The sequence below is a fragment of the Mobula birostris genome, chromosome 27 (assembly GCF_030028105.1).
Source record: "Mobula birostris isolate sMobBir1 chromosome 27, sMobBir1.hap1, whole genome shotgun sequence".
NCBI lineage: Eukaryota > Metazoa > Chordata > Chondrichthyes > Myliobatiformes > Myliobatidae > Mobula > Mobula birostris.
In genome coordinates, this window is record NC_092396.1 from 44,943,677 (window position 1) to 44,957,939 (window position 14,263).

General features: G+C 47.1%; 1 protein-coding gene across 7 annotated transcripts in view; it reads right to left on the minus strand.

Annotated features, from left to right (window-relative positions):
* The window catches only part of hspg2 (heparan sulfate proteoglycan 2), a 551,229-nt gene that overhangs the window by 280,286 nt on the left and 256,680 nt on the right, over nucleotides 1-14,263 (minus strand). For all 7 annotated transcript variants that reach the window (XM_072245063.1, XM_072245064.1, XM_072245068.1 and 4 more), the window contains 4 exons: nucleotides 5,618-5,736; nucleotides 5,070-5,181; nucleotides 4,685-4,795; nucleotides 3,627-3,754 (listed from right to left, as the gene is read on the minus strand). In XM_072245063.1, the coding sequence (XP_072101164.1) occupies nucleotides 3,627-3,754; nucleotides 4,685-4,795; nucleotides 5,070-5,181; nucleotides 5,618-5,736 (470 nt within the window). The remainder of the gene's footprint in view (nucleotides 1-3,626; nucleotides 3,755-4,684; nucleotides 4,796-5,069; nucleotides 5,182-5,617; nucleotides 5,737-14,263) is intronic.

Consider the following 14,263-nt stretch of genomic DNA (forward strand, 5'->3'; position numbering starts at 1 on the left):
CACTCAATTTTGTTTCTAAAAGGGTTTATCTAATGAATTTAATATTAAACACACAGCGCATATTTTCCTCGCATGAATATAGCGATAAGTCGATTATCGGGGAGGACAGGGGAGCTTGAAGTAAGTGTTGAACGAACTTCCAGTAGAAGTGGTAGAGGCAGGTTCGATATTATCATTTAAAGAAAAATTGGATAGGTATATGGACAGGAAAGGAATGAAGGGTTATGTGCTGAGTGCAGGTCGGTGGGACTAGGTGAGAGTAGCATTTGGCACGGACTAGAAGGGCAGAGATGGCCTGTTTCCGTGCTGTAATTGTTACATGGTTATATAAGTCAATAGCATCATAACATTTTAAGTAACGTTTGGATATTAAACACACAGCACATATTCTCCCCGTATGAATATATAAAATCATTGCAACACACCAATATTGCTGAATCAGTGGGAGCCCTGGGCTTGTTTCCCTGCAACAACACAGTCCTATCGAAGAGTGACTGGAGACAGCGATACTCGAAGGGGGTTCCTTATGTCCAGTCTATTCCGCAATTTAGTTTTCGTTGCATTCATTGCAGAGATATGTTGGAAATGGAAGCAACGTTTTCAGTGCTTTTGTAGCTATTTCACGATATTTAGCCTTGACTTTGATCCAGAATGCCGGCAGAGATGTTATGTCAAACATACTTTTCAGCCTGCTGTCATTTGTAAGCTCGAGGAGTTGATCTTCTTCCCACGCTGACGTGGATGGCGCGCGGGTAATGACCTCGCATCCGTAATGGCTCAGCAGTGGGCATGACAAGGAATGAGGACATGTGCAGCTGACTCCTATCGCCAGATCATATCGTTTCCTCGCGGCCCGGTACCGGTCCACGGCCCGGTGGTTGGGGACCGCTGCCTTAGGTATCTTCGCATGGCCATTTCAACTCTGCTTCCCACTCCCATTCAGGTATGTCCATACATGGCCTCCTCTACTGCCAGGATGAGGCTAAACTCAGGTTGGAGGAGCAACACCTCATATACCATCTAGGTAGTCTCCAGCCCCTTGGTATGAACATAGAATTCTCCAACTTCCGGTAATTCCCTCCCCCTCCCTTCCTCTATCCCTATGTCACTCTGCCCCCTCCCCCAGCTGCCTATCACCTCCCTCATGGTTCCGCCTCCTTCTACTACCCATTGTGTTTTCCCCTATTCCTTCTTCACCTTTCCTGCCTTTCCCCTCTCTGTTTCCCTTCCCCCACCCCCTTATCTTTCCCCTTACTGGTTTTTCACCTGGAACCTGCCTGTCCTCTCCTTCCCACCCTCCCCTGCCTTCTTTATAGGGCCTCTGCCCCTTCCCTCTTCAGTCCTGATGAAGGGATCCGGCCCGAAACATCCACCGATCTTTTCCACGGATGTTGCCCGACCTGCTGAGTTCCTCCAGCGTGTTGTGAGTGTTGCTTTGACCCCAGCATCTGCAGATTATTTTCTGCTTAGAGGAGAGTGGGAATAGGCAGAGGCTGGGAGGGGAGAGTGAATAGGCAGAGGCTGGGAGGGAGAGTGAATAGGCAGAGGCTGGGAGGGGAGAGTGAATAGGCAGAGGCTGGGAGGGGAGAGTGAATAGGCAGAGGCTGGGAGGGGAGAGTGAATAGGCAGAGGCTGGGAGGGGAGAGTGGGAATAGGCAGAAGCTGGGAGGGGAGAGTGGGAATAGGCAGAAGCTGGGAGGGGAGAGTGGGAATAGGCTGGGAGGTGATAGCTACAGACAACAAAGGGATGCAGATGATAGAATCTGATAGGAAAGCAAAGTGGAAAATAGAATGAAATCAGGGAGGTGGTGTGGGCAAATGAGAACAGTGGAGGTACGGGAAGCCCTACTGGGAGGAGTGTGAGTGATGGGCAGATGGAGCAGGTGGATGATGGGAAAGAAACAGAGTAATGGTGGCTGGGTTGAGAGTAAAATAAACTGGATGGATCAAAAGGAGAGAGAAAAGGGACAGAGGAGTACCAGCTTGCCTAAAATTGGTGAACTTGGGTCTGAGATCATTGGGTTGTAGACCACCCAGGCAGAATATGAGGTGCTGGTCTTTTAGTTTATGTTTAGCCTCAACTCCTTATGGGCCAGTTTCAAATAGCTCTCAATTACGCTATCAAAGATTTACCTGCCTCCTCTTCAAACACCTCCAACAATCTAGTTTCCAAATGCTCCAGATTGGAGAATCCCAACTATGCTACATCCTCTGCAAAATGAAATTCCTATACACTGCTGTTTTAAATGACCAACCACTTTTTTGTAACTATAAAATAGAGTTGCTTATTTCATCACTATAAAAATCAAATCCTCTTTTGAAAATAAAACAAGTCAGAGTTCAGAACCCGTATCTGGTGGTGAACAACAAAGGTTAATCATACGGAAAGAGTAAGGACTGAGCGGCAAAAGTCAGCCATTATTTAGGTAGAGAACAAGGGAAATTCACAACCGATGCTCAATTCCAGTCTTCAACAAGAGACAGTATTCCGGCTCATTTCCTTCACTTGATTGATTAGTGACTGTGGAGATCGATTAAACTGATATTTGCATTTCTCTCCCCCTCCTCTCTTTTTCCATACCCCATTCTGGCTCTCCTCTCTCCCCTTTTCTTCTGCTAACCTGACTGTCACCTCCCTCTGGTGCCCTCCCTTTCCTTCACCCATGGTGCACTCTCCTCTCCTATCAGATTCCTTCTTCAAAAGACATTTACCTTTCCCACTTATCACCTCCCAGCTTCTCACTTCATCCCCTACCTTCTCCTTCACCTGCTTTCATCAATCACCTTGTATCTTGTACTTGTTCCCCTCCTCCGCCTTCTTAATCTGGCTTCTTTACCCTTCCTTTCCAGTCCTGTTGAAAGGTCTTGGCCCAAAATGTCGACTCTTTATACGTGCTGCCAGATTTGCAGAGTTCCTTCAGCATTTTGTATGTGTTACTCCAGATTTCTAGCATCTGCATAAACTCTTAATGATTTACATCAGTATAAATTGTAAACACGAGGAAATCTGTAGATGCTGGAATTTCAAGCAACGCACATAAAAGTTGCTGGTAAACACGGCAAGCCAGGCAGCATCTATAGGAAGAGATACAGTCGACGCACATTTTACAGTCCCATTCCCATTCTGATATGTCTATCCATGGCCTCCTCTACTGTAAAGATGAAGCCACACTCAGGTTGGAGGAACAACACCTTATATTCCGTCTGGGTAGCCTCCAACCTGATGGCATGAACATTGACTTCTCTAACTTCCGTTAATGCCCCACCTCCCCCTCATACACCATCCATTATTGCCCATCCTCTGGGCTTCCCCCCTCCCCCTTTCTTTCTCCCTAGGCCTCCTGTCCCATGATCCTCTCATATCCCTTTTGCCAATCAACTGTCCAGCTCTTGGCTCCATCCTTCCCTCCCTGTCTTCTCCTATCATTTTGGATCTCCCCCTCCCCCTCCCACTTTCAAATCTCTTACTAGCTCTTCTTTCAGTTAGTCCTGACGAAGGGTCTCGGCCCAATACGTCGACTGTACCTCTTCCTATAGAAGCTGCCTGGCCTGCTGCGTTCACCAGCAACTTTGATGTGTGTTGTATAAATTGTAGAAAGATTAGCTTTCTTTAAAAAAAAACTTACTGATCTGAGGTGGTTGTTCCTGGGCAGGGGCAAGGTTGACAGTCGTCTGGCCTTCCAATTGTGGCATCACCATAGAAACCCGGCATACACTGCTCACAGCTTTGGCCCTGGGTGTTGTGTTTGCATACCTGCAGTTAAATAACAAGAAAAACAAAACTCAGTCACTGATGAAAGCAGATCGTTAAGAACTATCAAAAACTATTCAGATGGAAGACTGTTTTATTGAAGCGTCTAAAATGTTAGTTCGGTTTCTCTATCTACAGATGCTGCCATATCGATCAAATGTTTTCAGTATTTTCTGCTTCATTTTAGATTTCCATCATCTGCAGTGTTTGGATTTTAATTACTATAATCTGACAGAATAATTGTTTTAAAAAATGAAACAAATTTTGAACATGCAACAGGAAATAACTATAGTACACCCCTTTAAACAGAAATCAATATCTTCATGTCCACTTTTTCAAATCAAAACTGAACACTCTACGAAGGGATACAGGGTTTGTTATAGAGTAGCAATTATTTGAGGCAATTTAAAAAAAATTGTACAATTGATCAGTGTCCAATCAATCCATGCCTGAAAGTTGTCTATGTGAAAGGACTGCTTCATTTGGGGCGGGGGGGGGGGGTTAACTTATTAACTCCCCAAGAGCTCAAAGGGAAGTTCACCGTCCAGTTGCAGTGATTCAGACATCGAAATCTCAAATGATATCACATAAACAACATATCATTATCCTGAACACAAGAGATTCTGCAGATGATGAAGAAACCCCTGAAACACTGACTTGTTTATTCCCTTTCCATAGATTTTTCCTGACTTGCTGAGTTCCTCCAGCATTTTGTGTGTGGAGATCTTTATCCAGGAGACTGTTTTGACAAAAGTAAACAGATTTCCCAGGATAATGATCTGAGGACAGATGAACAAGTGAAGCCAAAGTCACACGTCAAGCACAAAAAGAAATCAGCTGTAGAGATCAAGCCAGCAAAGAAACAACACTCCTCCAAGTTAGAGCACGCTGCACACGTAACACAAAAGAGCGTAATGTTTCAGAAACATATACCAGGCATTTTCCCGTCTCAACATCACAGTCGGAATGACCATTGCAACCACAACGCTCGCAGGTCCCCAGGTAAAGGCCACTTGCTTTCCGTACGTAGCCAACGTCACATTCCTGTGCATAAGAAAGATTGTTCAAACATTCTGCGGTTTTCTTTGAAAGTAAACAAAGCAACTCTTTTTTTAGAAAAGAAAGTATTTAACATTAATGCCATTACTTTTTCCTGTTTGATGAAGAATTCAAGCAACAAACTCCATCAACAACTTTTTTCCCCACAATTTCAGCGACTCCTGCTCTCATGAGTGTAGCTGCTGAAATTATGAAAAACAAAAAACAAGGATGTCTCGGAGTCACGAAAAACTTTAAGTAAATGCAAAAAGGTCTGTACCTGGCACGATGATCCTCTGTAGCCTTCTGGGCAGACACATTCCTCAACCTCTACAGCTTGTTTTTGCCCAGTTGGATGTGGGACTGCAACATCCAGAAGGATCTGGGAAATCCTGTAAGCAAACAACTGCAATTTATCCCCAAAAGCTGCTGGATTTTTGCAGGTGGAGCACTGTTTTCCCCGAAAGAGGAAACAGCACAGAAACCGAACAGAGCATAAAAAATTGGAGAATGAATTTCAGGACATGCAATTTTAATATCATTCATCAAGCTGCTTCACATCAGTCACCACACTTACAATTGATTTTAATCGTTTCTTTGAAATGCTTTAAAAATTGGACACTCATTAGAGCTTTGTGTTGGATTCGAAGGAGGCATTCAGCAGGTGTCAGCATGCACTAGTAACTGACATGAAGCCAGATGTTGCAGCAATAAACTGCGGCCTCTCAGCTCCTGCAATCCAGGTTAAATCCTCACCTCAGCTGCTGTGCATGCAGTGAGTTGGGCACCAAGCTGCAACACCTACTCAGGGATGTGTCCATACACTACCTCGCCTCAGTTGCTCCTTCAGAATAACTTGCTCGGATCATGAAAAGCTTAATATCAGCCAAAGCCATTAGGAGGTGTCCTCTGGTGGCAGGTTGTCCATCCACACGGCGCCATTCCGTCTAAAAAGGCAATCAGACTGAATTGTAAGTGACTGAAAACCGAGACAAGTGGCTAGTCTGTTCTTTCTTCACAAATCAAATGTTCAAGATAATGGAAAATGCAGCAAATTCCATCAATGAGCAATGTTGTTTGAAGTCCTTATCAACCTAAACATTTACTGTTTCCTTTGCTCTAGTTAATGCCCGACCTGCTGAATATTTACAGAGTTTCTGTCCTGATTACAGATTTCCAGCTTTCACTTTATCATGTGTCTGTTCTTGCTTGGGATCTGGTTCACTCTCCAGCCATTGTACATTGTACTTACATTGTACATTGTACATATAGTTCTAATGTGAGTCATTTAGTGACAGAGTACCCATCACTGATGTGCTGTAAACTTAAAGAAGTGATACCAAGTCAAATTGTATTACATTGTTACATGGTATTGGGGGTAAGGTATTGATGTGGATGGAGAATTGGTTAGCAGACAGGAAGCAAAGAATGGGAATAAACGGGACCTTTTCAGAATGGCAGGCGGTGACTAGTGGGGTAGCTCAGTGCTGGGACCCCAGTTGTTTACAATATATATTAATGACTTGGATGAGGGAATTAAATGCAGCATCTCCAAGTTTGCGGATGACACGAAGCTGGGTGGCAGTGTTAGCTGTGAGGAGGATGCTAAGAGGATGCAATGTGACTTGGATAGGTTGGGTGAGTGGGCAAATTCATGGCAGATGCAATTTAATGTGGATAAATGTGAAGTTATCCACTTTGGTAGCAAAAATAGGAAAACAGATTATTATCTGAATGGTGGCCGATTAGGAAAAGGGGAGGTGCAACGAGACCTGGGTGTCATTATACACCAGTCATTGAAAGTGGGCATGCAGGTACAGCAGGCGGTGAAAAAGGCGAATGGTATGCTGGCATTTATAGCGAGAGGATTCGAGCACAGGAGCAGGGAGGTACTACTGCAGTTGTACAAGGCCTTGGTGAGACCACACCTGGAGTATTGTGTGCAGTTTTGGTCCCCTAATCTGAGGAAAGACATCCTTGCCATAGAGGGAGTACAAAGAAGGTTCACCAGATTGATTCCTGGGATGGCAGGACTTTCATATGAAGAAAGACCGGATGAACTGGGCTTGTACTCGTTGGAATTTAGAAGATTGAGGGGGGATCTGATTGAAACGTATAAAATCCTAAAGGAATTGGACAGGCTAGATGCAGGAAGATTGTTCCCGATGTTGGGGAAGTCCAGAACAAGGGGTCACAGTTTGGGGATAAAGGGGAAGCCTTTTAGGACCGAGATTAGGAAAAACTTCTTCACTTAGAGAGTGGTGAATCTGTGGAATTCTCTGCCACAGGAAACAGTTGAGGCCAGTTCATTGGCTATATTTAAGAGCGAGTTAGATGTGGCCCTTGTGGCTACGGGGATCAACGGGTATGGAGGGAAGGCTGGGGCGGGGTTCTGAGTTGGATGATCAGCCATGATCATAATGAATGGCGGTGCAGGCTTGAAGGGCCCAATGGCCTACTCCTGCACCTATTTTCTATGTTTCTATGTTAACATGAAGGAATGGGCAGGTTTCCATGCTCTGCTCAACCTCCCAGCTACTGTGGGTGTTGTCTCTGTTGTCTAAGGACATGGATCCAATCCTGATCTCCCAGCTACTGTGAGTGTTGTCTCTGTTGTCTAAGGACTTGGATCCAATCCTGATCTCCACTGCACATTCTCTCGATGACATGCAGGTCTCCCTTGTTCACCTGCTTTCTTTGCTGGCAGTTTAATTTGCTGCCAGGGGTAATTTAAAGGAATCAAAAGGGAACATGCTGGGCATGCCATAGGCTCATGGAGCACTACAACACATAAATAAGCCCTTTGGCCCATCTAGTTGGAACCAAACTGTTACTGTGCCTGGTCCCGTCAACCCGCACTTGGACCATCACTCCCCCACACCCCTCCTATTCATATACTTACCCAAATTTGCCTTAATTATTGCAATCGAACCCGCATCCACTTTCGGTAGTAGCTCATTCCACATTCACACCACCCTGAGTGAAATTCCCTGTCAGATTTCCCTTCAACATTTCACCTTTCACCTTTAACATTTGGTCTAATTCTAGTCTCACCCAATCTCAACAAAAAAAGCCTGCTCGCAATTACTCTATCAATATCCTTCATAATTTTTTATACCACTATCAAATCTCCCCTCATTCTCTTACATTCCAGGGAATAAAGTCCTAACCTATTAAATCTTTTCCTACAATTCAGGTCCTCAGGTCTCGGCAACGAGGGAGGATGTGAGAGAGAGTAAGCTGCGTCACTATGAGGGCACGGGATGAGGGGAGTGCGATTGCTGTGGACGCTCAGCTGGGAGTCAGCATGGGAGCAAGGGCATCCCTTTGTATTGAAGTATGTTACATTATGTTATTTGTAATAAATGCACAAAAATCAGTCTTTCAACAAGCCATGTTGGCAGCTACACACTGGGTCTAGTCATCACTTACCCCGAACTTGAGGAATGGTGCTGATCAGTGTGGTATCATCCCAGAACTAACTGGAGAAGCAAATGTAGGAGATGCAGGTCGAGTGTCTCGCCACAAGCTTGAGGAAACGGAGCGGGAGCAGGATGTACTCTCTCCAGGCTCACTAACCCAATCCCAACTCACCTTCTCTTTAAACCATCTTTTGTTTGTCAGGATGTCTCCTGCAAAATTTAAAGCTACACCAAAACATTGTAGCAGTATATGAACGCAAACAAGAGGAATTCTGCAGATGCTGGAAATTCAAGCAACACACATCAAAGTTGCTGCTGAACGCAGCAGGCCAGGCAGCATCTCTAGGAAGAGGTACAGTCGACATTTCAGGCCGAGACCCGAGCAGTATATGAAGGCAGCTAACCCCGAACTTCTCACAGACATTATGTTTCTATGTTTACAGCAGATACATTTCACCAAGAATCCTTAGACCAAGGAAGCCTCTCTACAAAACACTGTCCTGCAACTCCAGAAGAGAATGTCACCACCCAGAACTATTTAATCTTTACGTATTACAATAAAAATAAATAGAACCATATTGAGATGCACACAGATAGCACTGGCTCATGTTCAATCCCCGCATTGATTTGAGTGTTAATCCAATTGTAAACCTGCTTGGGGGGGGCAGGTGAGGTCTCGGCCTGATGTCCCGCTCACCCAGGGAAAGTGTACCTGCAATACATTGCCTCTCCTTTCCCTGTGTAGTGATCGCCGTGTGGTCACCGTCTGGCCTGCTAGGCAGGAGGCCACTGCAAATGGCCTCTCCTACATTACTGCCTCCGTAGCAACACCTTCTCGTCGGTGCCCCCCGTTTCCACCGAGCTTGCTACGTCATGGCGTGACCGAATGTCCGGCGATATAACTGGATGGGTAGGCTGGGCTTATTAGCCTTGGTTGGCAGCCAGCCGAACAGAAGGACAACTCTGAATCCAAACCCAGGCAGGTGGGGCTCGTTAGCCTTGTCAGGCCATCCGCCCAGGAGAAGGACACTCCAACATAACTCCTACGACTTGAGGACCTCGCTGTCACCGTCCCAGCTTGCTAGGCTATAGCAGATGAGCCCCAGGTGTACAGGGTGGGGCCAGTACCGCGCACACTGCACTCCACCTAAAGTACCATTGTGCAGGCTGAAGGACACACCCACGTCTACGACCGTCCTCCCCGACCATTCATCAAGCCCTGCAGCGATGGGAAAGGGGCGAAAACGGCAGGAGGAAGATGACCCTGGAAGCCGCAGTTCCGATCCTGCATGACGGTGGTTCAGGTGTAGGGTTTGTCTGATGTTGATCCTGGGCACAATAATATCATTCGGCAGCACCCTGAATGACCAAGCAGCCTTCTCTAGGGACAGCACTGCCTGCTCCACACGGACAGGGGCTAGAAAAGGTGGCCTAACCAAAGCTCGTTTCCATTTCCCCCAGTTGGTTAGCCGCGGTCAACGGGCACCATCAAACGTGGTCGAACAACAAAAAAGAAAAGGTGCACCCCTGCCTCACAAGGGGTGCAAGGACTAAAGCTCACATGCTGGAACATCAGAACCATGCTCGATACAGCACACAGTGGTTGCCCAGAACGACGATCCGCTCCAGTTGCACATGAACTTTCAAGACTGAATGTTGACATCGCTGCTCTCAGTGAACTCCGCTTCCCAGAGGAAGACAACCTTCAAGAACGTGGCGCTGGCTACACCCTCTACTGGTCAGGCAAGCCAGAGACTGAGAGACGCCTTTCTGGTCAGGAACTCCATTGCCTCCAAACTTGAAAAATTGCCAACGGGTCACTGCGACCGCATCATCTCCATGCGCCTCCCACTTCGAACCAAGCAGCATGCCACACTCTTCAGCATATACGCCCCCACTCTTCAAGCGGATCCTGCAGAAAAGGACAAGTTTTACACTGATCTGTGCAACCTTGTATGGGGCGCCCCTGCAGACAACAAAGTCTTCATCCTTGGCAACTTCAATGCCAGAGTTTGCCAAGGTTCAGAAGCCTGGAAAGGAGTACTTGGCAAACATGGTGTTGGAAACTGCAATGACAGCGGGCGTATTGTTAGAGTTTTGCACGGAGCAGCAACTCACCATCACTAACACCATTTTCCAGCAGAAAGACAGTCTGAAGACAACCTGGATGCATCCTCGGTCCAAGCATTGGCACCTCATAGACTACATCTTGGTGCACCAGAGACCTTCAGAACATCTTACTCACCCAAGTGATGCCCAGCGCAGAGTGTCATACGGACCATCGTCTTGTCTGCTGCAAACTCAGACTCCATTTCAAACCCAAGCCAAAGAGAAGAGGCGCTCCAAGGAAGAAGTTTCAGGTTGGCAACCTCCAGTCAGCTGAAGTGAAAGCTGACTTTCAGACGAATCTTCAGTCAAGGCTTCAGGATCCCAGTTTCCCCACAGACTCCTCTCTAGAACTGCTTTGGGAACACCTAAAAACCACCATCCTGCAAACCTCTGAAGAAGTCCTAGGGTTTTCCACAAAGAAGAACAAGGACTGGTTCGATGAAAACAAGCAGGAGATCCAAGAATTGTTGGCGAAGAAGAGATCCACCCACCAGGCACACCTTGCTCAGCCATCTTGTCCTGATAAGAAAGCAGCCTCCCGCCTTGTATGCAGCAACCCCCAGCGCAAGTTTCGAGAGATTCAGAACGTGTGGTAGACCAACCTCGCAAAGAGAACTCAGCTTTGCACAGACACCGGTGACTACAGAGGGTTTTATGAAGCCCTGAGAGCGGTGTACGGCACTTCGCACCAGGTCCAGAGTCCATTGCGCAGTGCAGACAGTCAGGCGCTCTTCACAGACAAGGCGTCCATCCTGAACCAGTGGTCGGAACATTTCCAGACTCTCTTCAGCACCAACCGCATGGTCCAAGACTCATCAATTCATCACATCCCACAACAGCCAGAGAAAACAGAACTGGACAAGATTCCAACCCTAGAAGAGACAGACAAGGCCATACAGCAGCTGAAAAGTAGCAAGGCAGCGGGAGTTGATGGAATCCCACCTGAGATTTGGAAGCATGTGGGCCCAGCGTTACACACCAAACTCCACGAGTTCTTTGTCTGCTGCTGGGAACAAGGAAAACTACCACAGGACCTCCATGATGCAATCATCATCGCCCTGCATAAGAACATGGGGGAAAAAGTCCGACTGCTCCAACTACCGGGGGATAACTCTCTATCGCAGGAAAGATCCTCACAAGAGTGAGGATAACAGACTGGTGCCCATCATTGCAGAAGAACACCTCCCAGAGAGCCAATGTGGCTTCAGAGCCAACAGGAGCACCACCGACATGGTATTTGTTCTCAGGCAGCTCCAAGAGCAATGTAGGGAACAGAACAATGGATTGTACGGGACGTTTGTCGACCTTACCAAAGCATTTGACACCGTGAGCAGGGAAGGTCTGTGGCAAATCATGGAACGACCGGGATGCCCCCTAAAGTTCCTCAGCATGGTCATCCATGAAGATCAGAGCGGCCAAGTCAGACACAACAACGACCTCTCAGAACCCTTCCAAATAGGCAACGGAGTCGAGCAAGCTGCATCCTCGCGCCGACTCTCTTCAGCATGATCCTCGAAAGGGCCACAGAAGACCTTGATGACGAGGACAGTGTTTACATCTGATACCGCACTGATGGCAGCCTGTTCAAACTGAGGCGATCACTGTCCTACACCAAGACATTGGAGCAACTCATCCGAGAGCTACTCTTCGCCGATGATGCTGCCCTTGTTGCCCACACAGAGACAGCCCTGCAGCGAATAACATCCTGCTTTGCAGAGGCTGCCGAGCTCTTTGCACTGGAAGTCAGCTTGAAGAAGACAGAAGTTCTCCATCAGCCCGCACCTCAGGAAGATTACCACCTTCCCTGCATCACCATCGGTGAGGGAGAGCTGAAGACAGTCCACCAGTTCAGCTACCTGGGGTGCACAATCTCGTTAGATGCCAAGATCAACAAAGAGATTGACAATAGACTGGCAAAGGCAAACAGCGCATTCGGCAGGCTGTATGAAAGAGTCTGGAACAACAAGCGTTTGAAGAAAGGCACAAAGATCAGCGTGTACCGAGCCATTGTACTGACCACCCTTCTGTACGGCTCCGAGTCGTGGGTCACCAACCGTCACCACCTACGACTCCTTGAGCGTTTCCACCAGCGCTACCTCTGCACCATCCTCAACATCCACTGGAGTGACTTCGTCATGAACATCGAAGTCCTTGAACAGGCGGAGGTCACCAGCATTGAGGCCATGCTGTCGAAGAGGCAGCTACGCTGGGCAGTGCATGTCTCCAGGATGGAGGATCACTGCCTGCCCAAGATTGTGCTGTATGGCGAACTCTCCACTGGCCACAATGACAAAGGGGCACTGAAGAAGAGGTACAAGGACTCCCTGAGGAAATCTCTTGGTGCCTGTTACACTGACCATCGGCAGTGGTCTAATCTAGCCTCAGATCGCGAGGCCTGGCGACACACCATTCACCAGTCTGTCTCCTCCTTCGAGAATGCACACAGGACTGGCATTGAGGACAGAAGGAGAAAGAGGAAGAACCGTGACACAGCAACACCAAACCCAGAACAGAACTTCCCTTGCAGCCACTGTGGCTGGGCCTGCCTGTCCCGTATTGGCCTCGTCAGCCACCAGCGAGCCTGCAGCCTAAATCTTCATTTGCGAAGCCAAGCCTTAATGATGAAATCTGCTTCTCCTCCAAGCCTATGTTGGCGAAACCCCGCACAGTCACCAGCAGAGTATGCAAACTCCACCAGAGATCTGGATCGATCCCAACTTCTTAAGCTATTGACACAACACTCAAGTTGGTGGTGCTGATCTACCCACGTTGATTCATAGAAAGCTAGACAGTTGGAATCGGCCACTGGCTCTTTGGATCTGCTGTTCCCTTTTGATCATGACTGATTATCACATCTGTACACGGCTCTCATCTTCTGCCCATACCACTAACCAGTCTGCATTAAGAAATATAGTCACCTCCTCCTGGATATACTTAATGACTTTACCTCCACTGCCTTCTGTGGGAGAGTTTTCCGCAGGTTCACCTTGGGTGAAAAATTCTCTGATCTTGATTCTAAGATGCTGTGACCCTTGATTCTGGGCACTACAGCCATCAGGAAAAACCTCCCTGCATTTGATTTATTCAATTAAAATCTTTGATATCAACTTTCCTTTTCTGACATTCCTGTGATATTGATCTAATCATGTCAGACTTGCCAGCCAAAGAGTCACTCAGGTCCCTGAACAGAAAGCAGTAAACCTTCGGTGCACTCCAACCATGGTAAAGACAACCCTCCTCAGATTCGAAATGACAAACAGAACTCCAGATGGAACTACAGCCCATGTGTGTTCTATTGCCTGTTAACTAATCTAACGTCTCACATTCCAAGTTGGCCAAGCAAAAAGCCCAGGCACGTTTACATAGAAACATAGAAAATAGGTGCAGGAGTAGGCCATTCGGCCCTTCGAGCCTGCACCACCATTCAGTATGATCATGGCTGATCATCCAACTCAGAACCCTGCACCAGCCTTCCCTCCATACCTCCTGATCCCTTTAGCCACAAGGGCCATATCTAACTCCCTCTTAAATATAGCCAATGAACTGGCCTCAACTGTTTCCTGTGGCAGAGAATTCCACAGATTCACCACTCTCTGTGTGAAGAAGTTTTTCCTAATCTCGGTCCTAAAAGGCTTCCCCTTTATCCTCAAACTGTGACCCCTCGTTCTGGACTTCCCCAACATCAGGAACAATTTTCCTGCATCTAGCCTGTCCAATCCCTTTAGGATTTTATACGTTTCAATCAGATTCCTCCTCAATCTTCTAAATTCCAATGAGTATAAGCATAGTTCATCCAGTCTTTCATCATATGAAAGTCCTGCCATCCCAGGAATCAATCTGGTGAACCTTCTTTGTACTCCCTCTATGGCAAGGATGTCTTTCCTCAGATTAGGGGACCAAAACTGCACACAATACTCCAGGTGTGGTCTCATCAAGGCCTTGT